The 27,887-nt window shown below is 47.4% G+C and overlaps 1 protein-coding gene across 1 annotated transcript; it reads right to left on the reverse strand.

Annotated features, from left to right (window-relative positions):
• Nucleotides 1-27,887, reverse strand: ARL3 (ADP ribosylation factor like GTPase 3). Its single transcript, XM_009278071.2, has 6 exons — nucleotides 27,786-27,887; nucleotides 17,333-17,476; nucleotides 16,070-16,186; nucleotides 11,113-11,163; nucleotides 8,960-9,145; nucleotides 1-298 (listed from the first exon to the last, which is right to left on the reverse strand). Exons 1-6 carry the CDS (start codon nucleotides 27,885-27,887, stop codon nucleotides 251-253), a joined length of 648 nt encoding a protein of 215 aa, XP_009276346.1. The 3' UTR covers nucleotides 1-250.

Genomic DNA, 27,887 nt, shown 5'->3' on the forward strand with positions numbered 1-27,887 from the left:
GCATAGGGAGGAAATATATAATTCCTTTATTGGGATAAAAAAACGATACTAAAGAGCAGTCAAGTTCCAAATCCAGCAGTAGGTTTTAACCGATGTTGTTCCCTTTTTTCACTCTCTTTCTTTTTTTTTCTTTTAACAGCTGTAGCTGTGCACAGATGGAAAAACATTTGGTCAGAAAGCAGCAAATTAGTGTTTTCAGGCTGGAATTCTGCTCCTACCGCTCCTCCATTTCCATGCAGCTCAGAACGCCTTATTTCTTCTTAGCATTGACATTTTTGCACACCCAATTCATGCCGTCCTTCAGACAGAGAAAGGTAATGTTAGTCAAGTGAAGGGAGCAGGAGCCCCCCAACCCCCCCCGCCTGCCATTCTGCCAGTACCGTGGTCTGCCTCCTCATCTACCCCCCGCCTGCCCTCTGTGCCCAAAAACGCCGTGGGTAAAAAAACAAGTGCTTCATTGCTCGGTAGATGTTGTCACACAGAGGTTATTAAATCTTTCATCTGACCATAAAAGTATCATCATCTCATCATGTCGCTATGTGTAGGTCCTTTGAGGAAGGATCACTTTGCAGTCAAGGTACATCAGTGGCAGATGAAGGCTCAGTTCCAGGTTCAGCTACAGATGATTTGTATAACCTCGGGCAAGTCATCTTATCTTTGAGACCGTGGATTTTAGGGGGCTGTTTGTTATACAGTCAGCTCCCTATTAAGAATACGTCTCTAATTCTCTGCTCAGCTGCAAGCCTTGAAATCCAGATCCACGAAAGCCACTGAAATAACTGGATCTGGACCCTGCTCCCTGTGCCTCAGGGCCCCCACAGAAAATGGGCCCCGAGGGGTCCCACAGGGGTTCAGTGAGAATAGATGTGGTCACATTTTAAGAGGCCGATATACTCTTTAGGGTATTTCCGTAAAAACGTGTGTGCGACATCTCTGACCACTGCAAGCAGGACAGTAACACTTCTGCCGTGAATACCCGAGTCGTGAGTTTATTGCTGAGATCCCAGAATGGGATATGCTATGGAAGGGCGAAGCGACATTTTATCTGCTCCTGTCACTTATCTGTTGTGAGATGTGCAGAACGGAGTGCAAGATACACAGTCTCCTCATATTTGTGTCCCGTCAAATCCACTACCTCTACCCTGCCTACAAGGTATCTCTGCTGACAAGGAGGCTCAGGGCAGAAAGAAGGCAGGTAAGGTTTTGTGGATGAGAGGAGAGTGGCACATCTTTGTGCTTGGAAATTGGGCAAACGTCACCTTGGAGTTCTGGAGGGGGAATTTCACTGTATTATGTTCAATGGTCATTTTTGGATCATTAAAACGACAGACCCTAAGACAGACCAGAGCCTTTGGGCCAGCATCGTTGCTAGCCCCGTGGTAGCAGTGTTGCTGGCTTCCTATGCCCTTGTCCCCAGACTGCCAAAAGGCTGCCACAGACCTCAGCTGCCCCAAGGACAGACGGCCAAAGGCACAGCACGGCAGGCCCTTCGGGTGAGCTGAGACCCACCGCCGTGCCTCCATGTTGCCTCTCAGCCACGAAGGTGGTGGCCATGTTGGAGGGGAGCTAAAGAGTTAAGAGAGAAGAGAGGGAGTCCTCAGGGCTTAATCAGAAGCAGAGAGGTTCTCACTTGAAAATACCAATTCACCTTGATAGCTGCGCTATGTGACACTTCTTATCTGAAGGGGAGCAGCAACTTTTGAAATCAGCCCTTGTTGCTGCGTTAAATAAAGAATAAGCGAGCCCAGCTTGTCCTGGGGTACACATGAGGCCCTACGCTAATAACACTTCTAACTCCAACCTTGGGGAGGGATGATGTCTCCAGTTTCATTTATGTATCTCCACAGCAGAGATCAGTGTAAAACAAATTGTCTGAAATCCTCAGAGCAAATGGGAAAAGACGAGAAGTAGATTCATTTTAAGGCCCAGTAGCTTTGTGTCTTCCCCTTTCAATAACACTGATAACCTAGGTGTAAAACATGTAATGCCTTAAGCAATCAATAGCGTGGTTTAAAGCTTATCACTTTAGAGAGAGAGGGAGCGAGTGATTCCCAGCATTAGGAATGCCAGGGCTTAACAATGGGGCTAGGAGGAGAGGTGTCAAGCCTTTGGCTTGATTGTGTGCTGTAGAAATCTGCATGATTGCCTGCAAAGAGTAAAAATAAATAAATAACTAAAAATGCTCCCACAATGATTTCAGCTTCCCCTGCCTCGGAAGCAATAATCACATTTGCACACATCATGGCATACAAGGCAAGCAGAGCTCCTCATTCATTTTGAATGTAGGTTTATTTGCTGAACCAGAACAGCTGAGACAGCTTAAAGTAATAAATATCAGCTGACACCCTCTGCTATTCAGCACAGTAATCCCAGAAACAATACCTCACTGCAAAACAACAAACACCCATCCTATCTTCTACCTAATCTGACCACAACCTGAATTCACAGTGATTAAAACTCTGCCTGCTGCCATTTGAGAGCTCGGGAAGGGGAAAGACAGACCGTTTCAGCACCAGTGCAGCAAGGGTCATAAAGCAGAGTTTATGATGGGATTTACCATGGCTGGGAGCCTGGCTGCATCAAGCATGTAACGAGGGCAAAAGAATGACATAGCAAAATGCAAGAGGAAAGGTGAACTCCAAACAGGCTTGAATTACGTAAGTAGGTCACCAAACTTTTAAAGCAGGAATAGATTTTAAAAACTCTCTTCTGGCATGAGTTAATTGACAGAAAAAATCACATTTAATTGTAAATATCTCCCTGCCTGACAGTGATAAAGGGAAAACGAACATGCTCAGCTCTACGTGTGTTGTATCAAAGAGCTATGCGTGAGACACCTTCCTCATCTTCAGCGACAACGCAGCTACATCTGTAGCTTCTGGTGCAACTTTGTTGGGGGGCATGTGTTCTGCAGTGTCACCAAATGCTTTGGAGAATAGCAAATGCAATGGAAAGCGAAAGAAACTAAAAGGTACGTTTGCAGTTTTTCTACCTAAGGTTTGAAGCAGGACGGAGGGTTGGCAAGATAGAGAAATCCAGGGAAGCTGCTACAAACACAAAGAGCTGCTATGGGGAAGGCACACGGGAAGGAGCTTGAAAGAGTCAAGTCCACAAGGAGTCAACTGTTGTCATCCTTTGTCCCTACACACTCTGTCTCTATATCTGCATGCTTAAAAGATGGCTCTGTGCAGAAAGTACAATCCCTACAGTAACATTTAGATCTTGATAGATGTCCTCACGCTGCTTTGTTGAGACACAGAGACATTGGCAGGTACTCTGAGGATGGAGACGGATACAATATTAGTATTCCAGCCTCAAGTCAACCCTGGGAAAACTTAGCCAGGGAAAGATTTCAGATCTTTCAGCTTTGCCTCTCTTAGCTCCTTAACAAGCAGCTAGTAAACTTGACCAAAGCAAAGAGAGAGAACTCCAGGGAAGAGGGTAATACTCCTTGCAGAGAAATGCTGCTCGGCACAACCCCGCCTTGCTGCAGTCACATTTGCTATTGTGCCAAGGGAGTTGTACTCTAATGCCCTTTGGGAAAGGACTGGTAGAGCCTTCCCCAGGAGAAATAAAAAGTCCTGCTTGAGATTAGCCCACTGCTTGCTTATTCTCTGCATTATCAGCTTTGCGGCTATGGGAGTGAAGTAATCTGACTTCAAACACAGCGAACAAGTCCTTTTCGCCCCATAAAAAGCCTCCCAATTTCTCCTCCCCTGCAAGCCAGGGATCAGGCAAGGCCACAAACTTGTGACCCCTAACGTGACCTTAAGGACAGCAAAGCTTAATCCTTTCATGTAATCCTCTGTCTGCCATAACAAATTGGGTCAGGCAAGTGCAAAATTCTCCATCTCTAGCATTTTTGGTATGCATTATTTTAACTGTCACTTTCTTCTCCCTCTGCACAGCTAGGGATGTGCCTTCATTATCTGTCATCTCTCTGCACCTCCAGTCATCATACAGGCTGGCTTTTGCAGGCTCCCGCAAGTACATTATCCATTGTTTTTTGCCTGGGTGCAAGCTTTTCTTTTGTCCTCTGAGACGTCGTATCCCTGATGCAGCGCTGTAGACTCCCTCCTTACCCTGCTTAAAAATCACAAGGCTTTGCCCTGTAATGTGGAAACATGGTTGCTTTTCCTCAACAAGCAATGGCTCTGCCTGCCCCAGGAGAGCTGCAGTCATGGAAATTGGTTTTAAATCACATTTACAAGTAGCCCCAGAACCTTGTTAAGATGTGGAAGATCCCCATCTAGCCTGCCTTGGCTAAGGAGTCTTTAAGACAAAACCTAGCTCTGAGGATACAACATTGCCGGGGGGTCCTGTTCTGAATCTTGCCCTTATGAAAGTGCTGAATCGCAGCATCAGCGTAACTTAAGTCTTGGGCTTCATTCTCAACTGGGTTGAAACAGCCAGGGAGGAGAAGGCGGCTCAGCCATTCCCACAGTCCTTTGGGCCAGACCAGCTCTGGCATAAATTAGGGAAGTTTACTGGCTACTCTCAGTTCCACTGGCTTTTAATGGTCTCCAGGGGGCCATTATGCTTGGGAGACTCCAGACACAATACGCTGCAGCATCGTTCTGGAGGACGATTCCTCGGGGCAGGCTGAGCTCCTGCTGCCTTGATCGGAGGCTCTTGCTTCAGACAAGAAACAAGCTGCAGAGCACAGACCGGTCCAAAGCCTTGAGTCATGTTTAATACACACCCTGGCCCCTAAATAACACCTCCAGCAAGAGGGCAGGCTGTAAAGCAGAGGAGTCCTGCCACCCTTCACCCCACCCCAGCCGGCCAGGGTGGAATGCACATAGCTTTTGTGTACCAAGGACTACAGCTGGAGATCTGGTCACAAAACACAACCCCAAGAGAGCCTATGTGGCACCAGAGAGCCATTGTGAGGCAACAGTTCCCTTATGTTTCTCTGCTGACATCAGCGATCACCTCCCTCGCTTGCTGTACCCTGTGCAAGGGTCTCGGTGTAAGCTGGTGCAGGACTCTGCTCCAGAGGCAGAGCCCAAATGGCTGCGGTGGGGAGAAAAGGCTTTCCTGCTTGCATAACTAGAGCTGAAGGACAAAACCAGACCAAGCAGACATTTTGCTTGAAAAAGCCTCTAAGCATGAGGGATGCCACTCCTCCCTCAATGGCACCATGAAGTCTGATTAACAAGACAAGTGCTGCCCACGGTTACAGTCAGGAGGTAATGAAGTCTTCAGCTGGCATAACTGGGGCTACCAGCTGGCGTCCAGAGGACACTACATGGGGTTTCCAGTTAACCCAGTCACCTCTCTTCTCAGCCTGCCCAGGACATTGCTGGGCCCCTTTTCCAGAGTCCCCAACGGTTAATTTTAAAAGAGAAGATGACAATATGGATTCCCTCCTTAATTAACAGTTTTATTAAATAACCCATTTCAAATAATAGTTAAATTCTCTAAATTTATATCATTCTATTAACCATAATCTAATCTCATTAACCTTGAAATCCCCAGTCTTAACTACCCAATTCTATACACCATGGTGCTAGCAGCTAAACTAATTAAATGACCTTCAAACTATTTCTCCTTCATGTATTGGCATTATTTATCTTTGCTCACTGCTCCTTCAAGCTATCACAAAAATCTTCCCCTATGAACTCTGTTCCTGCATGTACTCAGTACTAGATATGCCACCACTCTTCCTTGCAAAATCCATCAGCGATGTCTCCAATTTTACTCTAGCTAATATATTCCATCAGCAGCGACGGTTAGCGTGCTTGCTCCTTGGCTTTCATTCTGAATACCTGATGCTTCCACGTCTTCATTTATTTTGCTGTCACTCATTGTCATTTCTCAAAGAAGTCCTTAAAGCAGTGACCTGAGATTTAACTACACATAGAGAGCTCCCGTTCTGAGCCACTGGTAGAGATAGTGTGTACCACGATCCTCAAAAACATCTTTCTTAACCTCACTCTTTAAACAAATTCTTCTTTGATTCCCCTAAATTTTGAGCATGTTGACCTCTTCTTAGGGTCCCAGGACTGAAGACGCTGTTTCTTCCTGGGCTGATCCAGGTTTAGTTTAAAAGCCATCTCCCAAACCATTTTGCTCAATGAATTTCCAAGGAAAGGGAAAGCTTGGCATTCTTGCTGTCTGATTTGACAGAGCTGGAGATACAGCAGAAGAGAAATACAGGGGCTCTTTTTCTCTAAGCTGTAGAGAGTTTGCGACTTCCCTGACCTTTCTGCAATAATCATTTATGGAATAAGCTGCAGTATTTAGGGCAATGAGACTGCGGACAACACAGCGGGATGTTATCTGGCCTGCATCTAAATTAATTTGTCTAGATAAGCATGATGAACAAAATACATAGACCTGCAAATACTTTTATTTAGCTCTTGTCTTCTGTTTTCTGGAAGTGAATGCAGAAGCAGATTTCATTTTCCCGGTAGAGGGTATTGGGCTGCGTATTTTATTCTATTGAATGTATAGGGATGCACTGTACTTCAAAGAGAATGCACAGTAACAAGGCGCTATCAACGAAGAAGGGTGCAGCCCACTCCAGAGAGCCCACAGATCAGCTTGAGGAGGAGGCATTTTTCAAAGCTCACAAACAGAAAGTGCCACTTTCTATTGTTTAGTTCTTCCACATCCAACACCTGTCCCTGAATTTCATCTGCCACTTTACTGCCCCTTTGCAGCTGGAGAGCTTGCTTGGACTTCCATAAACTAGAAGAGGGCCTGGAGGAGGGAAGAAGGTGAGCTAGGCCTGCCTGCAACCCTGTGAACTGCACCCTCACTTTCTTGATCACATTTCTTTGGACTTTAATATCACTGCCATTGTGGAATGCATTTCCCTCCACCACCACCACTTCAAAATGAAGATTAGAGTTGAAGCCTTTCATGAGATTGGCTGCAACACAGCTGAATTTGTATCTTAGGTAATTAAATAAAGGCCCTTTGGAGGACACCATCTACTATGTTTAGGTCTAAACATCAGGTTAAGAATTTTAAATCAGAAGAACTGCTGTACTGGGTCAGACCAACGGTCCATCCAGACCAGCATCCCCCTTCTGGATGCCAAGGGAAAGAACATGTAGGAACAGGATCTCCCTTGCTCTGTTCCTCCCTCCCAGTCCATGGCTCAAGCTGTTCCTCATTCAAAAGCTGCCTCCAGATCTTAGTGGTCAGTGATTGCCTGCAGATCTCTCCTTCAGAAATTCACTTAGTATTTTTCTGAACCAACTGGTACCTTTGGTCTCCACAACATCCTGTGCCAATGAGATCCACAATTTAATTACACAACTCACAAAGAAGCACTTACTTTTATTTCTTTTTAGCTGTTGTCTGATTATTTCATTAGGAATGCCTTTCCTCTAACAACGTGAAAAAAGCATATAGTCTATCTGACATTTTTATACCTTATTTTATAAATCCTGAAGATGTTCCCACTCTCTGTCCTCTCTCTTCCAAGCTGCAAGTCCTAATTTATTTATTATCCCCGTGTACAGATGCCACTCTGTGCTACTGATCATTCTTGACAGAGGATTCTCAAATCTCTCCTAATTCTGAGCAGATATATGGACAGTATTTTTTCTGATAAGGGTAGTTAAGAGCCAGAAGAGGTTACCTAGAGAGGCTGTGAAATCTCCATGCCTGGAAATATTTATAACTTGATGGGACAAGGCCCTCAGCAACGTCCTCTAGACTCGCAGTTATCCTTGCTTTAAACATGAGGTTGGTCTAAAGATCTCCTAAAGACCCATCAACCTAATTTTTTGTTGGACTCTATGATTCTACTACTACAAAAATCTTTTCAGATGGGGCAGAGGCAGAAATGCATGTCATGTTCAAGGTATGGGCCCACCATGCCTTTATCCTGCTACAAAAGAAATGTTTTCTGGGATGTTTCTTGTTTGCTTTCTGATAATTCTCCAGCATTTGATTTTCCTCTCTGGCCTTTGATGAGCACTAAGCTGCTGTTCCCAACAATCTGCTTCTGAGTAATGGCAGCTAATTTTGAGTCCATCATCATATGTGCATAGTTAGGATTCTTGTTCCTCATGTGCATTATTTTGCACTTGTCAACACTGAATTTCATCTGCCATTTTACTGCCCATTCTGTATTGCGGGCTTCTTCTGCGACTCTTCATACTCAGCTTGAGACCTGACTATCCTGAACAGCTCTATAGCATCTGCAAATAAGGTTTTACTGAAACTGCAATGAAGATGAATGTCTTCAACATTCTGTTTCTTTAAATATCAGTGAAGGGAGTACTCCTGACTGCTGGGATTGCGAGCACTGCAAATATTTCATTAATTCAGGAAAGCCTAAGAGTGAAATAAACAAACCTTGGTCCCATTTACATTACAAAGAGCTACTATACTGCAGGAACTGGCTACAGCACAGGAGCCCAAGACACAGCTATTACAGTTCAGCAAAGGAACACAGCTCAGACCCCTCGGTGGGTTTTTGCTGCCCCACATGCTGCCATTAGAAGTGGTCCTTGCCCCGTGTGCAACTCTTGCGTTTCTCTGGATCAGAAAAATTGATCAGTTTCTCTCTGGCGCCTGCGTTGAGCAAAACGCCAAACGACATTAGTAGCGAAGGTAAATGAGATTTCTAAACTGCACACTTGAGACAGTCAAAGGGGTTAATAGTAAAAGATGATTTGTTTTGTGAAAATTATTAACCTGACAGCGGTCTCTTTAAAATAAATCAGTGTCTTCATTTGGCCCAGCCAAGGGGTCCTGGGTGGGGAAGCCATTGCTCTCCCCTTTCCTGGGGATGGAGAGATCCCAAGGGCCTACAGCTCCCCCTTCCCTTTGCACAGGCAATGAGACATATGCCCCCCGCATTCTGCGCTGCAAGGGTTTGGCTGCGCTGACCCTCCTCCGTGAGGCAGCTGGCCCAGCCCCACCCTGCAGATCAACAGACAACAATCTCTTACAGATGGCCTGCTGGCACAGCAAGCCTGCTCCAGAGCCTCACCTGTACTCCCTCTCCTGAAAGAGCTGAACAAGACTGGATCTGCCAGACTCTGTCCCGGATTGTGTGTAGGTTCAGTCCCTCGGCAATCTCCGAAGCAGGGGCAGCCGTCAGCAAATCCTGCTTGTTAGCGAATATAAGCACGGGGACTCCACTAAGCTTTTCTTCATCCAAAAGCTCAGCCAGCTCCTATATCATTTACAAGGGAGTGGGGTGGGGGGGAAGATGGAGAGAGGGAAGGGAAGAAAACCTTCAACCACCAGTGGCTGTCTCTAATTAGAAATATATTTAGGGCAAATGCTAGAAGAGTGTGTTCCAGTGAAACCTAGATCTTATTATAAGAGAGCAAAAATGTATACAATCATCTCTGCCCAAAGTTCAAAAGCTATTTCTTCCAATTACAGGTTACAAAAATCTTCATCTTGGTCTGAAATTAGCAGTTGCCTTAAAGGCTACAACTCTGTGTTTTACCAGTCCCTGCTCCCAGGAGACCAAAATTGATGAAACAGCAAAAAACATGTAAATTGGCAGTATGAGGAATCTGTCTTAAGTTATTGCCTGACTGGCATTTGTACCTGAGCAGCTGATGACACCAGCCCTGATACCTTTGCTAATAATGAGTTTCAGGGTTTTGTTCCAAGTTTTATACGCTGCAATTTGAGCAGGAGAAGACTTTTTTTTTCCCCCCCAGAAATGGATATCTCCCTCACACAAGAAAGTGCTGATGGTTTTGAAGGTATTGGCTAGCTGAAGACAAGCTAGATCAGATTTACTAGCTGGATTTTGGCTCCATATGCACAGCACACGTTGGGTGGCATCTTGAGAAATGGGTTTGTTCATTCAAAACTGGGTGACTCAAAGAAATTCTTCTAATAGCTCAAATCTGAGTGGATCTGCAGTGGATCAACGATGGCTGAAATACTTCATGTCTAGGGTTGTGCAATGGCCTCATGTGAAACAAGCACACAGTCTCAAGTCACTTCCCTATGTGAACATATGACAAACACAGCAGAACTTGACCCTGTAGGGACTGCTGGCATTGCAGATAGATGGGTACATGAGATTTTTGTGGGCTCCTTATTTAGCTAGGAAGGTCTCATACTCAGATACTGTCCTAACATCTTTCATCTACTGGCTAGAAACTTTTGGATTAAATGAGTGCAGTTGGGGAGATGCTAAACTGCAGTGGAAATCTGACTCCATCCCCCCAAAAGCAATGTTTGGTTTGGAAACCAGGATGAGAGAATGGAGTTATAAACTGAGTTGGCTGGGAATTTTTCAACAAAATAGGTCTTTCATCTGACATGGCTCATTTATTGAAACCAAAAGTGTTTGCAGAAATATGAGGGGTCCAGGCTGACTCCACCTGACTCAGGCAAGTGCTCTAAGCTTCTGCTTCCTCTCCCACTCTTTTGCCCAATGAATATTTAATTACTGATATAAAACAAAATAGCTCCAACAGGGGAAAAATTCTCCCCACCCTTAGAACAACCAACAGTTATGCTGTTAGGATGTGTCCATGATACTTGAGAGGCGAAAGATTGAGTGCCTCCTTCAAATCAGGCAGAACAGAGGGCTTTAAATTAAATCTCCCATTTTTGGGGGGTAAATCTGTTGCTAGCTATTTTGGGACACTGTCACTTTCTGAATTTTACAAAAGAAAGTTCAAAAGTCCTATTTTTGTTCCATCCTAAAACACAAAATGTTACAAAACATCAAAATTTTGCAAAACAGAAATCTTATTTTCTGGCCTGTCCTAGTTACAGAGTTCTTAGGTTTTTTTCAATTACATCCAAAAGACAATCAAGTCAATATGATTTCCATTTCAACTTTGTAAATAAGAAAATAGGATTCCTCAGGGTCTTGGTTTGGCAAGGTTTAAAGGACTTACTTAGAGAAGTTTTTGCTTTCAGTATTGGGCTCCATTTGCTGTTATTGTATAACTTTAAAGAAAACCGTTCTATTTAAACGGAATTAGGCTACCTATTTTCCTTGTTTCACATCTACCAAAATAATCTGCATTGATGTTGAAAGGCAAGTCTCTTGAAATGCAAATTTCCCTCATAAACAACAAAATCATCTTCCTAACTTTTGTGAGCAAGGGGCACTCAGAAGCACTGAGTTACTTCAAAGGAAGCTGGGCGTAAGAAACTTACCTGACCCGTTTCTTCAAACCTCTTCCTATCTGCACTGTCAATGACATAGATCTGAAAAAGAAATGAGAGGAAAAGTTACTCTTCCCAGAAGACACTCTTCCACAGTATCACATACTTAAGTGAGCTGAGCCTAATAATTATGCTTTTGGGCACAAAGATCCCCGGTATTATTTATAGCAAATGTTGACAAAACTTCATGACGTTCTGAAAGGAGAGGAACCACCTCTTTTAAAGCTGGGGGGGGTGGACAGCCACGTGGGCAGGATCAGAAAGGAGCTGGGGGCAGTACTGGGGATGCTCTCACCATCTCCACAGCATCTACTATCTGAAGAGAACAGGAGACTGCCTGGTATCTTTTCAAATGACCGGCTTACAAGCTGAAGCTGAGCACAGGAGGGCAAAACCTGGGGAGCCAGACATGGTCTTTCACCCTAGCAAACAGTGTACAAGCACTACACTGGTGTGACTACGCCATGCTGCCCTCTAGCAGGACGCATCACCTCCTCAATAAGCCACCAAGGCACACAACGGCACTCAGGGGACAGATGAATATATTGGGGACATTGAGTTCCTCTCCATCAGGCAATTCTACTACAACCTCCTGGAGCAGGTGGTTGGGGAGGAGGGCTGGATCTAGCCTGCAAGACTCCATTTTTGGCTGCCAGCTTGTCCACCAGGATGATGGAGAAGACAGGGAGCAGCTGGCTCACAAAGACTGACAGCAGAGTCCTGCCACCCTCTCAGGGCTGGGTACCACAACTCATGGTCCACAAGGAGGTCCCAACCAGACACCTGTCCCCTGGTATGGAGAAGGCTGGATCCCCCAGCCCGCAGGTTCCCTGCCTTGGGAGGGGGTCTCCACCCTCTCCAAGCAGCACGGCACGTGCTGATTTCTTTCTGTAAATGCAAACGAGCCTTCTCAGTGAAGGCAGCTCTAGGTCTGCACAGGCTAAAAGGCTCCTCAAAGGTCCCCCTACATATGTAATTAGTAAGTCCAGCCACTCTCCTTCCCCCTAGCAATGCTACTGCAGTTCAGAGTGCACAAGTTACCAAGCTACATCTGAAGAAATGGGGAACCTCAGTATAACACTCAGGCAAGAATAGCCTGGCATCCCTTTTCCATTACTTGATAGGGGAAGGTTTTTGAAGGCGAAGGGCGCTGGGACAGCAGACAGGGACAGGACTGGTGACAAACACTGAGCATTTTGCTTCCAGTCCCTGCCATTCCCCATCAGCGGTGATTGAAGCTGCTAGCATGTCATCTGCATGCTCTTTGGTGGCTTACAGGGAGCAAGTGTCAGCCTGGTTTTCAGGGAATAGATGAGCACAGCACCCCGCCATGAAGATAAATGGCATCCTTGCAGGCAGTCTCAGCGTAAGACTCCATGCTTCCAGGATAATTTCGACCAAATAGTAGGGGGAGGGAAGATCTCTAGCAGCAATATCTATTAAACTGTAGGCACTCCCTTAATGAGCAGTGTTAAGGGTTGTTTGAAATGGGACCAAACACGCAGCAGGAGAATCTGTATGCCAGGCCTGAGAAGGTAACCCAGCAACCTCGCAGACCTCTCTGCTGATCACTTGGGGTCTGTGGTCCTCCCGGAGCCAGGCTGATGCACACTGACAGAGGCTGGGGGACACGCAGCAGGGCTGGATGTAGCTGCGTGGGGATGTGTCAGCAGTGCATGCACTTGGTGCCACATGATGGGGAAAGGCCCGTGGGCACGGCGTGATACACAGCCTCTCCCCGCAATGTGATCCCAGGCACGTGCACCAATACTGTATCAGCTACGCCCATTCTCTCTGCCCCTCCCAAGCATCCTCCCCTGTGCATCCCATTTGGGGTAGGAAACACAGACCAAAAGAAAGAAAGAAGCTGCAGGGCTGGCAGTTGTGCTCTGGGGTGAAACTGGACTGTCATCTGTCCTCCTTCGGGACATCTCAGGGGAAGCTTAGCAACACATGAACACAACAGTCAAGTGCTACTTCTCAACTGAAAGGCAGCACCTCCCATATTACGGTGCTTCTTTAACTGGCAAGGAAGAGCTGAGTCCCAACTAGCCAGGCTTTCTCCTGCACCGCTCCGTTCCTTGCTAGGGAGCTACTTTGCAAGATGAGAATTGGAGACAACAGCGCTCGGGGCAAAAGCCACAAAAGCACAGCACAGAGCAGGTAAAGTATGGCTCCATTCCTTGCTAGGGAGCTATTTTGCAAGATGAGAATTGGAGACAACAGTGCTCGGGGCAAAAGCCACAAAAGCACAGCACAGAGAAGGTAAAGTATGTGCGGAGTGCCTACTTCCAAACCAGAAAGCACTGTGCCAAATAGCTGCAGGTGCCTGTCTGAATATGCAATCAGCCAGATATCCAGCCACAAAAACAGCACAGAGCAGGTAAAGTATGGCTCCATTCCTTGCTAGGGAGCTATTTTGCAAGATGAGAATTGGAGACAACAGTGCTCGGGGCAAAAGCCACAAAAGCACAGCACAGAGAAGGTAAAGTATGTGCGGAGTGCCTACTTCCAAACCAGAAAGCACTGTGCCAAATAGCTGCAGGTGCCTGTCTGAATATGCAATCAGCCAGATATCCACACCTTATTTGCCTGGGTTAAGCTTCCAAATATCACAGGTGTGTGATGCAAGACCAAGCTCTCATTCAAAGGCACCTGCATGGATTTGAATTTGCAATCACTTCCTGCTTTTTAATACCCTTTAGAGGGTCCTTTCTGCTTTGTGCAATATAGTTTAGGAGAAGACAGTAGCAGGGGGTCCTGGGAACTGTAGCGTATCTCATCTCCACCTTCCTTCTATGGCCAGGGCCACACAAGACCGTTTCTGGCTGTGGTGCTCGGTAGCATGGTTTGCCAGTTTGAACAGCCATTGAGTACACCATGTGGGAGAAATGGAGCTTGAGAAAAAAATTACCGTACAGCTGGGTGCCTCCTTTGAGCAACAGGCCAAAACAAAACCTGGAGTAAATGGGTTGGGCAGAAATTGCAAGTGGTGGGACTGGATGAAGAAATAACATGAGGGATAAGTTAGCTCAATTTACAGAGGCTCAACCTGCACCAGGTTAGTCAGAGGGTAAAATTACTGGCTAAAACAGGGGTGAGGGCTGGCAGAAGAGAGAGAGAGAGAGAGTCATCAGCATATACTTGATTCCAGTTTTGGTGTGTATGGACATAGCAAAGCACTGCACTAACATGCTGACAGCTCCCAGTCTGGGACTGGGTGTCAGCACGGAGTGCAGGCAGGGGAGCTCAGGTCCATGTGCGCACCAGTTATTCCCTCTAAATTCACACCGCTGCTTCCCCCAAACTGATTCTGCTTCTATCTACCCATTTTCTTACCTGTATGAAAAGAAAGGTTTTCTTTGTACACTACTTTAACTGGGGTGGGAGGAGGGCAGGGAAAACAGCTGCTTTCATATCCTTCAGTCTTCAAATTCACCTTTATTTCTGCACCTCCCATGCAGCACACACTGGGAAGGAGGGAAGCCCACAGGCCAGTGTAGCTCATTGCCTTTGCCAGCAGAGTCTTCCAGATACTGTTTTGCGGTTGCACAGTCTCTGCAGCCTGAGCACCTGCCATAACAGGCAAAGATCCCCTAGCTGCTGCTTTGCAATGTTGACTTTGATCTGCACACCTACTGCCTCCCCACCACACACAGCTGCAGAGCTTGGACTCAGTGGGCACAATCACCTCACAGCCATGCCATGTCCCCCTTCGCGATCACTACAGAGGAGCACGTGAAGTGTGTCCTGCTAGTTTCTCAAACCCAGATCTTTCCCCTAGGAAGATGTCACCATTACTCTTTGCAAAAGCAACCAACTGGGTTTATGCTGTGATGGCTCCTCTCAAACATCAGATTCCAAATCAAGGCTGAAAAAGGGGGATCTGCAAAAGAGATTACTAAGGGTTTATTGGTCCCATTTAAATAACAGCTTCATTTGGACAATGTTTTCTAAACCTGCAGGCGCAGCCAGGCCCTTCAGGACCCTGACACAAGCCTTGGAGTAGAGAGTCCTATTCCTAGTTGCACTGATCCTTCTATGGAAGTGCACTGAAGCTCCTGACACATTAGTGAGTACGTGTGTGTGACAGGAGGGAGGAAGGGTGTCTTTCTGAGAGAGCTTCCCGCATTCCCACAGGAGCCCTGCAGACCTTGCTTAGAATAGCCTTTTCTCTGTTCCCACAGTCAACATTGCTTGGGGTGGGGAGAGGCCTGGAGCCCCAACCTGCCTTCATCCTGGCACACGTGGCTGCATGTTAGAAGTGATCTTTGAAACTAGTCAGGACAGCACTTGGAGGGTCCCAGGGTAATGTGCTCTGGCATGGAAACACAAAGGTCCTGCACTGTAAATATAATTGTAGTCATCTGTAGCTAATTGTAAGGTAATTACAGCTAAGTTGTTGAAAACATTAAAGGACAGTCTTTATGATTAAAGGAGCAAAAGAAAAGACAAGGGGTCTCTCTGTGTCCCTCAGCCAGAAGCTTTCCTATCTGATGCCAGACATAGCATTTAGTTCTGCCGTGCCTCAGTTTCCCCATCTAGAAAACAAAAGCACCATACTGACCTACCTCTGCACATGAGGCTTAAGTCACTAATGCCCACGACAGACCTTCAGAGTCTCCAGTGAAAGGAGCTATAGATGGGTAAACTACAAGTTATTAATGTTCTTTCATTTGAAGGAGACTGAGATGAGAGGAAAGGAACTGGCTATAACCAGCACCATCCTGTGAAAGTAAAAACATACAACTGAACGATTTCTCCAACCACCACTGTATTTTTCTTACTGCACCCAACCAATCTTGCCATTTTACTCAGAATAACTCCTGTTACAATGGCAATGGTGTTGCTGAGGACTGGGACATTACATTACTTGTTCCTGAATTTCTGGCTGAGACCTTGGAAAGCCATTGCATGAACACGGCATTCAACTGCAGCCAATACTCACAAGGATATCAGTGTTTTCAAAATAGTTCCTCCAGTATGGTCTGATCTTCCTCTGTCCGCCTATGTCCCATACATTCAGCTTGAAGCCTTGAGACTGTACACTTTTTATGTTAAAGCCCTGGAAAGAGGAGAAACAAAGCCACATAGAGCATAAACCTGAATGGCTGGATCACGTACATAAGGAGACATTAACACCTTATATATCCCATGCCTGCAACATGCAGCAAGATGGGCTGGGCAGCCACAAAGATGGATCGGCTGTGGGAGAGGTGCTGGTGAAAGTGAACACAGCCGCCAAACCATCAGTTCGCCAGTGTTCTTGGGTCAAGGGTTGATGCTGTCATGGCTACAAAGACATATGACGCAGTTAGTGCCCTGGGAGGGCTCAGCAGGGTGGGTGCAGGAAGAGGTGGGAGAGCTGCAGATAAGGAGAAAACAAGGGTGCTGTGAGAAGCAGGACTGAGCTTGTGAAAGCTGAGTAGAGAGTCCCAGCTAACATGAAGCCAGAGGTCTTGGCTCAATTCGACACGACACAGCTAATGCCAGGCTTAAAAGAGCAACAGCTGCACGTCTGAAGGGTCCATTTCATCAATTAGAGCACCAATTGAAAGGGCATTCAAGTAGAAAAACAGGATGTGGCGTGGGCTGGCAACATGCTGCCACACCACCCAGGAGACTGGGGCTTGGAATCAGGGTGTCGGGGCTGGGAGCTTTGGGAGGCAGCTATGGGGTGAGGGGAAGCATCTCCCATAGCTCTCTAGCAACCTCCTCTGGTCAACACAGGAGCAATGCTGCAGTGCTTCTGATGGAGACATCCCTCACCCCAAGCCTGAGGCTCAAAGAAAGGGGATCAGAGGCATCAGAGAGGGAGTGCTGGAATATGCAAGACCCTTGGAGCTGGCTGGGTGAAAGACTCAAGGAGACAGGGGCTTGCTCAATGCTGCACCATCCCCTGTACATGTCCCCTGTTTGGCAAGGGCAACAGGAACAGTCTCATCCATGCGCAATCCTAGCATGACCCAAAAGCCTTCTGCAGAACTCCACAACACCCATCGACTTTTGCACTACCTGACAGATCTGGCCTGGCACTCTCTGGCTCCTTCAGGGAGCCTCCTCTTAAGCAGATAACATACAAACTTAATGGTGCACCAGGCTCCAGTTGCTTCCCCCTTTACTGAAATACTCTGCTGAATCCTTAGTGCTTTGTATAATAAGGCAGGTGGGACCACAAGAACTGCCTTGAGCAGGGAAAGGCCTTCCTCACCTGTGTTGGTGTGATGTGGCTGATGTCCTCAGATGCCAGCTGTTTCAGGAGTGTGGTCTTGCCTGCATTATCCAGTCCCAAGAGGAGGATTCTGACCTCCTGGTCTGGGGTGCTTTTCAGTTTACGCAGGATTGACAGCAAACCCTAAATCCGCAAGAGAGATCGTAGCTGTTATTTCCCCCTCTGACTCTCTCCCCCCACCATGCCCATGCCCTCCTCCCTTGAAATGGGTTCTGTATGGCAGTGGATCCCAGGACACCTTGAACCCCTTCCTCCAGTCCCTATTCCCATTTCCTCTTCTACTCCTCCCCCTTGCCCCCATTTTCCTTCATCTCAGAGAGTATCGACGAGGTCTCAGACAGCACAAATGTCGCTCAGTGGGGTGCACCACTGGCTGCATTGCTCTTGTCACACAGCTGTTTGGCATTCCCTTTGCCAGGAAGACAGTGCCTACGGATATCACGTGTAGGAGCTGCAAACCAAGTCCTTGCAAGCTCTTCATTATCTTTATCAGAGGGAAAACCCCATTAATTTAATCTCCCTCCTAGTTAACTGCAGGTTACTGTGTACCTGACATCAGTTCTTTTCATAGTAACTCCCTGATCATCTCAAACCCCGTTTATCTGTCTAAAACATGCTGGACCCATGGGGCACGTGCAGTTCTGATTCTCAGGACGTAGCACTTAACTATCTCAGATCACCACACATCCTCACTAAGAAAAGCACAGTGGATTTCAGTCATTAGCCAGACTCAGCTCTCTGAGCTGACAGTATCACTCAGGATTAGGAAACAGAATATGCAGGTCAGCTCATTTACAACCGTGCACGTTACAGCAGCACACCCAAGCTTTTGTCAGTGTCACCGCTCAGAGACCTGCACCTCTCTAAAATGGCTGGAAAAATATTCTGGATCCTGGCACGTAACTGAGAGACGCAAACCACCCCACTTCCACCTGCCTCTCGCTGCCCAGCCCAGCCCCACAGGAGAGGGCCAGTTGCAGCCGAGTGCACAGGAGCAGGCTGCGAGTCCACGACTGCCTGGGTGTCCTTGGACACGTTACCTCGCTGCTCTGCACCCCCCTGCTTGGCAGGGACTGCTCCTCAGAGCCTAAGCAGTGCACGCCACACTGAGACCCAGCCTGGGGACACAAGATACTCTTGCAACTAATTTGCCTAAGCAAATCCGAGAGAGGAATACACCTACAGCCCTTTCTGGAGCCCTGAGGACTCCTGCTCGGTCTCTCCCAGACAATTCCCATGTCCTGAAGGGCAATGGCGAGGTGTTTCTCTTCAGCCCACTAAGACCCAGAGCCAGGAACAAAGTTCAGATATCAGCACAAACCCGGGCCCATCTCAAGCTTTTTTATTCTCCCATTTGCAAAATGGAGACAATGCTTCTTGTCGACCTGCAAGGGTGAATCAGTTAAATGTCATGAAGTGCTTTGTTGCTATGAGGAACTACACCCTCTAAATATTCCTGCTGGGAGCCAAGGACTATTTGAGCCGTGAAGGTTGCTCCCGATTCCCTCCAGATCACGGCAATCAGAAACCTGTCCTCAAGATAAAGAGCTGCAGGACGCGGTACAACTGTCACCGCTGCAACGTGTCCCCTGTCTGTAGCAGCGCCCTTCTGCCAACTCCTGGAGAGCCCCACCTCAGCCATTTGGAAACCGCTGCTTTCGACCGCTCATCACGCCGCTCTGAGGTGTGGAGCGTTTTTGGAAAGGACACGGCACTACAGGTCGCAATGCCAAAGCTTTCAATAACGTGGGATGAAAACACACAGAGATTCAAATGCACGTGAGATTCGATCCATCCCTCTAAGCATTTTTGATTTGCAAGTAATTTATCGGTTTTCCATTTAGAATCATAGAATCATTGAGGTTGGAAAAGACCTCTAAGATCATCGAGTCCAACCGTCAACCCAACACCACCATGTCCACTAAACCATGTCCCTAAGTGCCTCATCTACTCGTCTTTTAAATACCTCCAGGGATGGGGACTCCACCACTCCCCTGGGCAGCCTGTTCCAATGCTTGACAACCCTTTTGGCGAAGACATTTTTCCTAATATCCAATGTAAACCTCCCCTGGCACAACTTGAGGCCATTTCCTCTCGTCCTATCGCTTGTTACTTGGGAGAAGAGACCGACACCCACCTCACTACAACCTCCTTTCAGGGAGTTGTAGAGAGCGATGAGGTCTCCCCTCAGCCTCCTTTTCTCCAGGCTAAACAACCCCAGTTCCCTCAGCCGCTCCTCAGAAGACTTGTTCTCCAGCCCCCTCACCAGCCTCGTTGCCCTTCTCTGGACACGCTCCAGCACCTCAACGTCCTTCTTGTAGTGAGGGGCCCAAAACTGAACACAGTATTCGAGGTGCGGCCTCACCAGGGCCGAGTACAGGGGCACGATCACTTCCCTACTCCTGCTGGCCACACTATTTCTGATACAGGCCAGGATGCCATTGGCCTTCTTGGCCGCCTGGGCACACTGCCGGCTCATGTTCAGCCGGCTGTCAACCAGCACCCCCAGGTCCTTTTCCGACAGGCAGCTTTCCAGCCACTCTTCCCCAAGCCTGTAGCGCTGCATGGGGTTGTTGGGGCCAAAGTGCAGGACCCGGCACTTGGCCTTGCTGAACCTCATACAGTTGGCCTCGGCCCATCGATCCAGCCTGTCCAGGTCCCTCTGCAGAGCCTTCCTACCCTAGAGCAGGTCAACGCTCCCGCCCAACTTGGTGTCATCTGCAAACTTACTGAGGGTGCACTCGATGCCCTCATCCAGATCATTGATAAAGATATTAAACAAGACCGGCCCCAGTACTGAGCCCTGGGGAACACCGCTCGTGACCAGCCGCCAACTGGATTTGACTCCATTCACCACAACTCTCTGGGCCCGGCCATCCAGCCAGTTTTTTACCCAGTGAAGAGTACACCTGTCTAAGCCGTGAGCCGCCAGCTTCTCTAGGAGAATGCTGTGGGAGACGGTGTCAAAGGCCTTGCTGAAGTCCAGGTAGACCCCATCCACAGCCTTTCCCTCATCCACTAGGTGAGTCACCTGGTCATAGAAGGAGATTAGGTTGGTCAGGCAGGACCTGCCTTTCATGAATCCGTGCTGGCTAGGCCGGATCCCCTGGTTGTCCCGCTCATGCCTTGTGAGCGCCCTCAAAATGAACCGCTCCATAATCTTCCCCGGCACCGAGGTCAGGCTGACAGGCCTGTAGTTCCCCGGATCCTCCTTCCGGCCCCTCTTGTAGATGGGCGTCATATTGGCAAGCCTCCAGTCGTCCGGGACCTCCCCCGTTAACCAGGACCGCTGATAAATGATGGAAAGCGGCTTGGCGAGCACCTCCGCCAGCTCCCTCAGCACTCTCGGGTGGATCCCATCTGGCCCCATAGACTTGTGAGCATCCAGGTGGCGTAGCAGGTCATTGACTGCTTCCTCTTGGATTACGGGGGGTTCATCCTGCTTGCCGTAATTTAATTACCAGACACAGCTCAAAATACGTGCACAATGTGTAAGAAACGGAGAAGAGAAGGAACTTCGTAAAATTGGGTTTGAAGGATATCTGCAGAAAGTTGCAGGACTGCTACTGTTGCTGTGCTTTTAAAAAGCACTGTGGAAAGCTGAGGTTCAGAAATTCAGAGCTCGTGCAAGGAACTGCAACACTGCAGTCTTACAGCCCAATAAGTGGGATCAGGGTATCACCTATTTCATAAACAGGCTGGTAAAAAACTGGGAATCCAGACCCTGCTCAAGAGCTGTTAATCAGGAACGGGGTCTGCTTGGTAGAGGGTGTCATGCCTGCACAGTGCAGGCACAGTAAATCCCCAAACTGCTTTTAGTCGAAGCGAACAGGCCTGTAACATCACGTGCTGAGCCCTGAGGGCCAGATGCTCACAGCTGGCTCTCGCCCATGGGCCCGTAGCTAATGAATTTGAAGGGCTGTGTTCAGCGCAGCCAGTCTCTGCAAGTTCTCCCAACCCAACAGCTCATCTCCCCGGCCGCAGTGCCCAGCCCGTGTTCTGCCCCGATGACAGTACTTCCACATGTCTGGGGGAAGAAAAAAGGAACAGTGACAGAAATACCTCTAATGGTTACCTGTTTACATGCATGTCCTAAGTGCCCTTGACATCATTAAAAAACACAAGTTTTAACTGCATGACTAGCAACAGACATTTTCTTTTCACCTGCAGTCAAATTTACAGTTGTGTTTGTTGGCTTGTAAATCCATGGATTTCAGCTCGGTGTGGACAGACCCCACAGGAGCAGGAACTCTAAAATTCACACATTCTCCCTCCTTTCCAGGGAAACACTGAATTTCCAGTTCTTATGGGCCTGACCCAAAGCCAACCCACACCAGCCAAAGTACTACTGCTGACTTCAGACAGCTCTGAATCAGGCCCTATTATTTTAGTTTATTGCTCACAGTTAAAAAAAAGAAGCTGTTGAAATGCTAATCCTATTCACAGCACCACTTGCTAAGAGCAGAGCAGCATATCCCAGAGCAGATCAGGATTAGGAGCCTTTATATTTCAGAATTCAACTCCAAAATACTAAGCGCAAAGAAATGTATTACAAAGTATTGCTTATCTACCACGGAGCAATTCTCAGGGGTCAGGAAGAGGAACAGTTGTAAATGTTAATAGAGCTTCTCCCATTGTAGACGGATGCTATTTCTGGGCTAGTATGACAGCCTACGAGAAAACGATCAGCATCATTCCATATTCTACTCAAGTGACACTGCTGCTTGGCTGATCACAGGATTATCTGGGGTAGCCAATAGAAGAGAAGATATATATAGAAATAAAAGTATTCTCTAAGGTATAAAGTAAGCTGATTTAAAAGGCTGGAAGACAAGCAAGCCAACATAGAGAAGTGGACTTTATTTCAGTAGCTGCCGGCATAGGTTACATGGTCTGTATACACAACTTAAATCAAGAGCCAAATAATAGTATTGGTTACTATGATTGTTACTGTTTTTTAAATATTATTTAAAACTTGCACCCAGCATTCTCCCTCTAGTTAGTGAAGATTTAAGATTAAGGAAAGCCATGCACAGATGGGTTTCTAACTTTTTTTTTTTTTTAAATTGGTCTTACGAGCACACTGGCTAGGAAGACAGAAAGCATTTCCTGACAGCTTAGTAGACTGGAAAAAATAACTCAGCCGAGTTCCCTGCTGCGTGCCACCACTATGTGGGACAAGCAACCCGGAGTGCACACACACTGATGGACGAGCACTTCTCTGCTCACAAACACAACGCTGAAACTAACTTGGGCTGATGAGAGTCAGAAAGCAACCCCTTGTTATTGATGGGAGATGTCAGGTAGAAAGCCGTGAAATGGGAAAATTGGTGCAAAGAGGATGCTCAGAAGCAACAGGAGAGAAGCAGGCCTTTGAAGCGGGGCAGCAAACAAATGTCTCGATGCTGGGACTTAACCTGCAGTGAGGAGGGAGGATGCGCAGGATGCCTGCATGGCAGCCAGGCCAGCGGTACTCGCTCACTGGGGTGTCCAGGATGAGGAGCAGGACAAGACTCGAACAGGACAGTGGAGATGTTAGCTGGCTGAGGAGGTGCAGAGACGACTCACAGGAGTATAAGGGCAGCGTGTCATTTGCACAAAACTAAGCAGACTGCGGCATCTGTAACAGAGAAGGGAACTGCAGATGCTGTTCAGATAATGAACAGCACAGCATGGCAGCGCGTGCAGCCCTTGGAGAAGGGCAGCCATACACAGCAACTCAAGGCTGGGCACAGTCAGCCAGCAACCGCTTCTTGGTCACCTCTGGGTTAAGCAAACTATGTTTGATATCAGATTGGCTTGTTTAAAAACATCTTTGTCCTTGGTGGAGATGGTTTTCTTTACAAGCACCATGAAGAAACAGACTGATGGGGTCAGCAGTGAGGAGACTGCATTTTCCAGACAGTGAGTGGGGACATACAAAAAGGAAAAAAGACTCCTGACAATTACTATGAAATCAGAGTGGGGCATTAAATTCAGAGATGCAACTAAATGGGCAAGAGCACTCATAAACACATCGAGCATGAAAGCACAGCTAACCGTCTTATTAGCATCCTTCAGAAAACAGGGATGTGTGGTTTTATGAAACTATATCATTGCTAGGTTTAAAATACCCACTGAATTATCAAAGGACTTTCAGTTATAGCTGTATGCAGTAATCTCTTAAAAAAAAAAAGACAGACATATATAAAAATACAGTGACATTTATAGTCCTAGCTAAGGGTTTTGTGGGTTTATTCAGCTTTAAATCCATGCTGTATATGGGTCTTTTGAACTAGTTGATGCATGTAACTACATCCTGTACCACAGAAGCCGCTGAAAGGAAGATTCACTTTATAGGCCAAAGCAAAAATTGGTTTGGGACAAACAGAGCATTGAGATAATCTGTTTAAATATTGTATCAGATTGGCAATATAAAGCCATAATGGCACAGGGCATGGATAAAGCATGGCCCACAAGCCACTGCAGAGCACAGTTGATTCGTATTAGGAAAGAGAAGTAAATGTATTCTGTTTAACTTTATTAGCCACAAAGCTCAGATAATGAATTTAAAGTAAAACCACCCTCAGTCACCAGCAATTGCTTATCTACTAGACGTGGATATTTAGCTAGAATCAAATCAGTTCACCGAGATGCAATACAGCCGCAAAGCTCAGCACCTCAGCCTGCTGCTGTGACCACATCTCCCCCATCTATACACCCCTGCACGGACGCCCTCTTCTCCGCTGCTGCAACCACAAGTCACTTGTCTTCACCCTCAAGGCCCTTCCCAGCCAAGCGCATCTGCCATGGAGGTGACAGCTCCTGTCTCCCCGTGGCTCGTGATGCCAGCCCCAGCACTGCCGAGCTCTATTCTCAAACGTTTGTGCCTTTCCTACAACCGTGGGAGAAACTTCACAAAATATCCATAAAACCACCCCGTGATTCTCCTGCTAATTCCTTCTCTGCCACACCTACAATCCTTGATGAGGTTTAGGCGTCGAACATGCCAAGTTCGAACCTGTCCTGGGCTCTCCTTACTTCTATCGCTCGGTTATCTCTCACCTCAGACAGACCGTATTTCCACGGCGTGGGGAACATCTCTGTGTTCTGCCTGCACAGCACCTAGCACAGCTCTGGCCCACAATTTACTTTTAATTAATCAATATGGTAGCAGTTCACTGTTTTTAAAGGGTAAGTTAAAGCTAGAGGGTGCACGTGATGGTTTCAGAAAGTCACGCAGGAGAAGCTGACGTGGGGGAAGACGAGGGTCTTAGTTGAGCCAAATATCCTGCCTTCAGCAGTGGATATTTGAGGCTACATTTGTCATCCAGGGTGCAATCCTGCGCACACAGAGCTGGAGGAGGGGAGTCCTTCCTGACAACTGCACTGATTAGCTGGTGCCCTGAAGAATGACGTTTGATTACCTTTATCTTCGGCTGCAGAACTGCAAATGTCACTAATGGTCATAAAATCACCCAGTCTTTTTCAAAATACAACCAAAGTAAATTAATCTATTGAGCACAGTTTATTCAATACTTCTTACTCTGGCAAAACTCCCCCAAAAAATCATTTGCTTGCTGCATGTCTCCACCATATGGTGTCATTCAATGCAGGCTCTCTTTCCCGCACTGAAATCCAAAATTTAATGGAGTCGAGTCACCTACAGAGCTTTTCCAGCTCCAACCTACTAACATAGTTTTCTGCCAAAGAGGCTGCACAGCACTTTCTGGTTTGGTATATTAACCAATACCAGCATGAATCCTCCTTCTGTAATTAAAACCAAACTCCTCTGGTTTTAGCAAGTTTGAAGGAAGCGTTATGCCCTGCACAGAGATGATGCCCAGTACCAGACAATGTCAGCAGTCTTTGTCTGGTTTCAGAACTTGAAAGTCCTGGCCAGTTGCTGGTATACTGTCCTATCTGCAGGTAGTTTCTCATATCAACGTCTCAGCAATCAGTAAAATAAACCAAAAACATGACATGGAACTGTAGTGGGAAACTAAAGCAGTGAGGCACTATTAAAGCTCTTGAAAGCATTTTTTTTTTTAATGGGGCCATTTTAAATAGAGCCTTACTGCCAAGCAACGAGGGATGAAAGAAATTCTGGGTACTAGGTACACCTACAGCAGGCAACAGATAGATGCTGTTTTTGCTAGAAATACGAGCTCAAGACCAGGATAAAGATGCCTGACTATGCATTTAGCTATGCTGGTATTTCATCCTCTCTACCAGATCTGCCTAGTGTCAGCTAGGCACTCCATGGCTCAGTTTCCTCAACTGTAAAATGGGGCCACACTTTGACAACCCTGGTTTTGACACAATGATGTCATCTTCAATCAACGGTTTTAAAAAAACACCAGCCATCCTCTGGCCCCAGCATCTATGAATAACATACCATCTCACTCGGTAAAGATTGTTATTACAGTGACGAGGAAGCCACAAGCTCTGCTTCACACAGCATTTCCTAAACTTTGGAAAGCTGCGTATCCTTTCATGTAGCAGCCTCCCTTTGCCCTTGCTGTGTGCCCACCACAGATGCTGCTTAACAGCGCCAAAGCCTTCAGCGCTACACATCCCTCATGCTATGCAGTTTTATGGCTCATCTTTCCCTCCGTGCTCCACCTATGACCTTCCACCACCCCTGCCCCACAGCTGTGAGAAATGCTGGTATGCTCTGCAGAAGGAGACACTTCCCTTCTGTACTTACTCACTTGGATGAGCACCGAAATAATTTAAACCTCAGCATTAACCCTCTTACTGCTGGAGTTGGAGCAAGCGGTCGTTGAAGGGGGTTTAAGCACTTCCCAATGCAATCATGACATGCCAGAAACATGCTCAGGGGCAGCTACCACGGCTCAGATGACAAGCAGTAAATTGTTACATCAAGCTGTCTCGATCATTTCTGACTGCTGACCCACAGCCCCAGGCTGCCGTAGCTGCTTTGGATATATTTGCTGGTATTTCAGAGAGTTTCTACCACTAAGGATTATTCTGTTTTAGTGAAAGTTGAGAACCTAGAGAGACAGGACAGAGCTCTGCAGTCCTCTGCCCAGCCCAGCCAGTCCACCAGGCACCCCGAAATGCCACCCACCCTGCCTGAGAGGCTGCAATTCAAAAAACAACTCCCAGAAATGGAAAATAGACAAAGAGGCAGTAAAATGTTGTATCAAATAACACGAACACTGGAAAACACCCAGTCCGCCCTCTCCATGCACAAAGTGCTCGGATAACAGCGGCCAGATCCCAGACTACAACAGCTTATCTGGACATCACAAGGCAGAAGAGCAGATTTGGCTAGCAGCAGCTGCAGGCCAAATGTGTCCCACAAAGCACTGCACTGCTGGAGGCAGCTGCCCTCATCTTTACAGCAGATGTCCATCCTGTGACGGCTTTGGTGTCTGGTGTGACATGCTCCATCATCAACTGATCTAAAATAGAGCAGATCCCACAGACCTTATCTCAATCTCTTTCTCTGTGGCCCAGCAGGTGGGGACGCAGCCAGAATTAACCCAGTGAAGATGAGGAGCTGCCTTTGCTGCTCTTGCTTACACCTCCTCCCGTGCTGTCCACTTGCATGAATCTAGCTTGTATCCAGAGGGCTCCTGGACAAAACACGGCTTCACCCTTGGGAAAGCTCTTTCCCCATTGCCATTTCCTTCTGCCTGTGCTCTCTGCACATGCTGCATCCTCAGCAGCAGCTCCCCCACCTACCACAGCTCTCTTACCACCCCTCACCAGGCAGCTCCAACCCTTCCTTCCAGTCCTCGCCGGACTCTGCCAGCATCTCACTTGTCCCACCCCAACTGCTCCGGCATCTAAACCCAAGTGTTTCCAACACCCCAGTCCATCATCCAACCCCAACCTCGATTCAGACCACGCTACACCCTTATCACCCTCCCCGTCTCCCAGCATTGCCCTCCACCCTAATCAGATCCTCCGCTGCATCCAAGACCCCAATTCCTCCTTTCAGTTCACATTGCTCCCTTTCAAACAATTCATCTCTCCCCTTGAACACTTCTTTCCTCCCTGGGTCCTCTCTTTCTCACATCAGTATCAAAACTCCACTTCCAGCCCTTCCCGCAGTGTATTCTTATCTCTTCTTTTCAGCCCAGACTGTCCCTCATCTCTCCAGCCCCTGGCAGAAACTCCCAGAGCACACAACATCCCAGAAAACTATCCTAGCCAGCCAACATTGACTGGGTTTTCCCAGTTACTCACCAGACTGTTCATTCCACCCAACTGGCAGGTTTCTTTCAGCCACTGAGCACTGTGCCTCAGCCCTGTCCATCCCCAAACACCCAACCCCTTCAATCCAGGCTTTCTCTGCCATTACTGAACTCCCCTTCTAAGGCTATCGATCAATAACAGGCCCTTCCACCTCAACAAGCTCTCCTATAGCTCCCTCAACTCCTGCAGCCAGGATCCAAGCCCCAGGGTGGCCCCATCCCACCTTGGCTGGATTGTCCAGTGTCCCTTCACAGTCGCAGATGCTCCCAGACTCTCCACAGTCAATCCCTGAACACTGTCCTCCATCCTCGCCAGGCTCCTCCAT

This window comes from Aptenodytes forsteri, unplaced genomic scaffold, assembly GCF_000699145.1.
Source record: "Aptenodytes forsteri isolate BGI_AS27 unplaced genomic scaffold, ASM69914v1 Scaffold15, whole genome shotgun sequence".
Taxonomy (NCBI): domain Eukaryota; kingdom Metazoa; phylum Chordata; class Aves; order Sphenisciformes; family Spheniscidae; genus Aptenodytes; species Aptenodytes forsteri.

Excerpts from the sequence above, each read along its gene's own strand:
- ARL3 (XM_009278071.2), bottom strand. The coding sequence starts at position 27,887 with ATGGAGGAGCCTGGCGAGGATGGAGGACAGTGTTCAGGGATTGACTGT. Across the intron at positions 17,477-27,785 it reads CACTGGACAATCCAGCCAAG|GGTTTGCTGTCAATCCTGCG; the intron begins GTGGGATGGGGC and ends TTGCGGATTTAG. Across the intron at positions 16,187-17,332 it reads GCCACATCACACCAACACAG|GGCTTTAACATAAAAAGTGT; the intron begins GTGAGGAAGGCC and ends TCCTCTTTCCAG.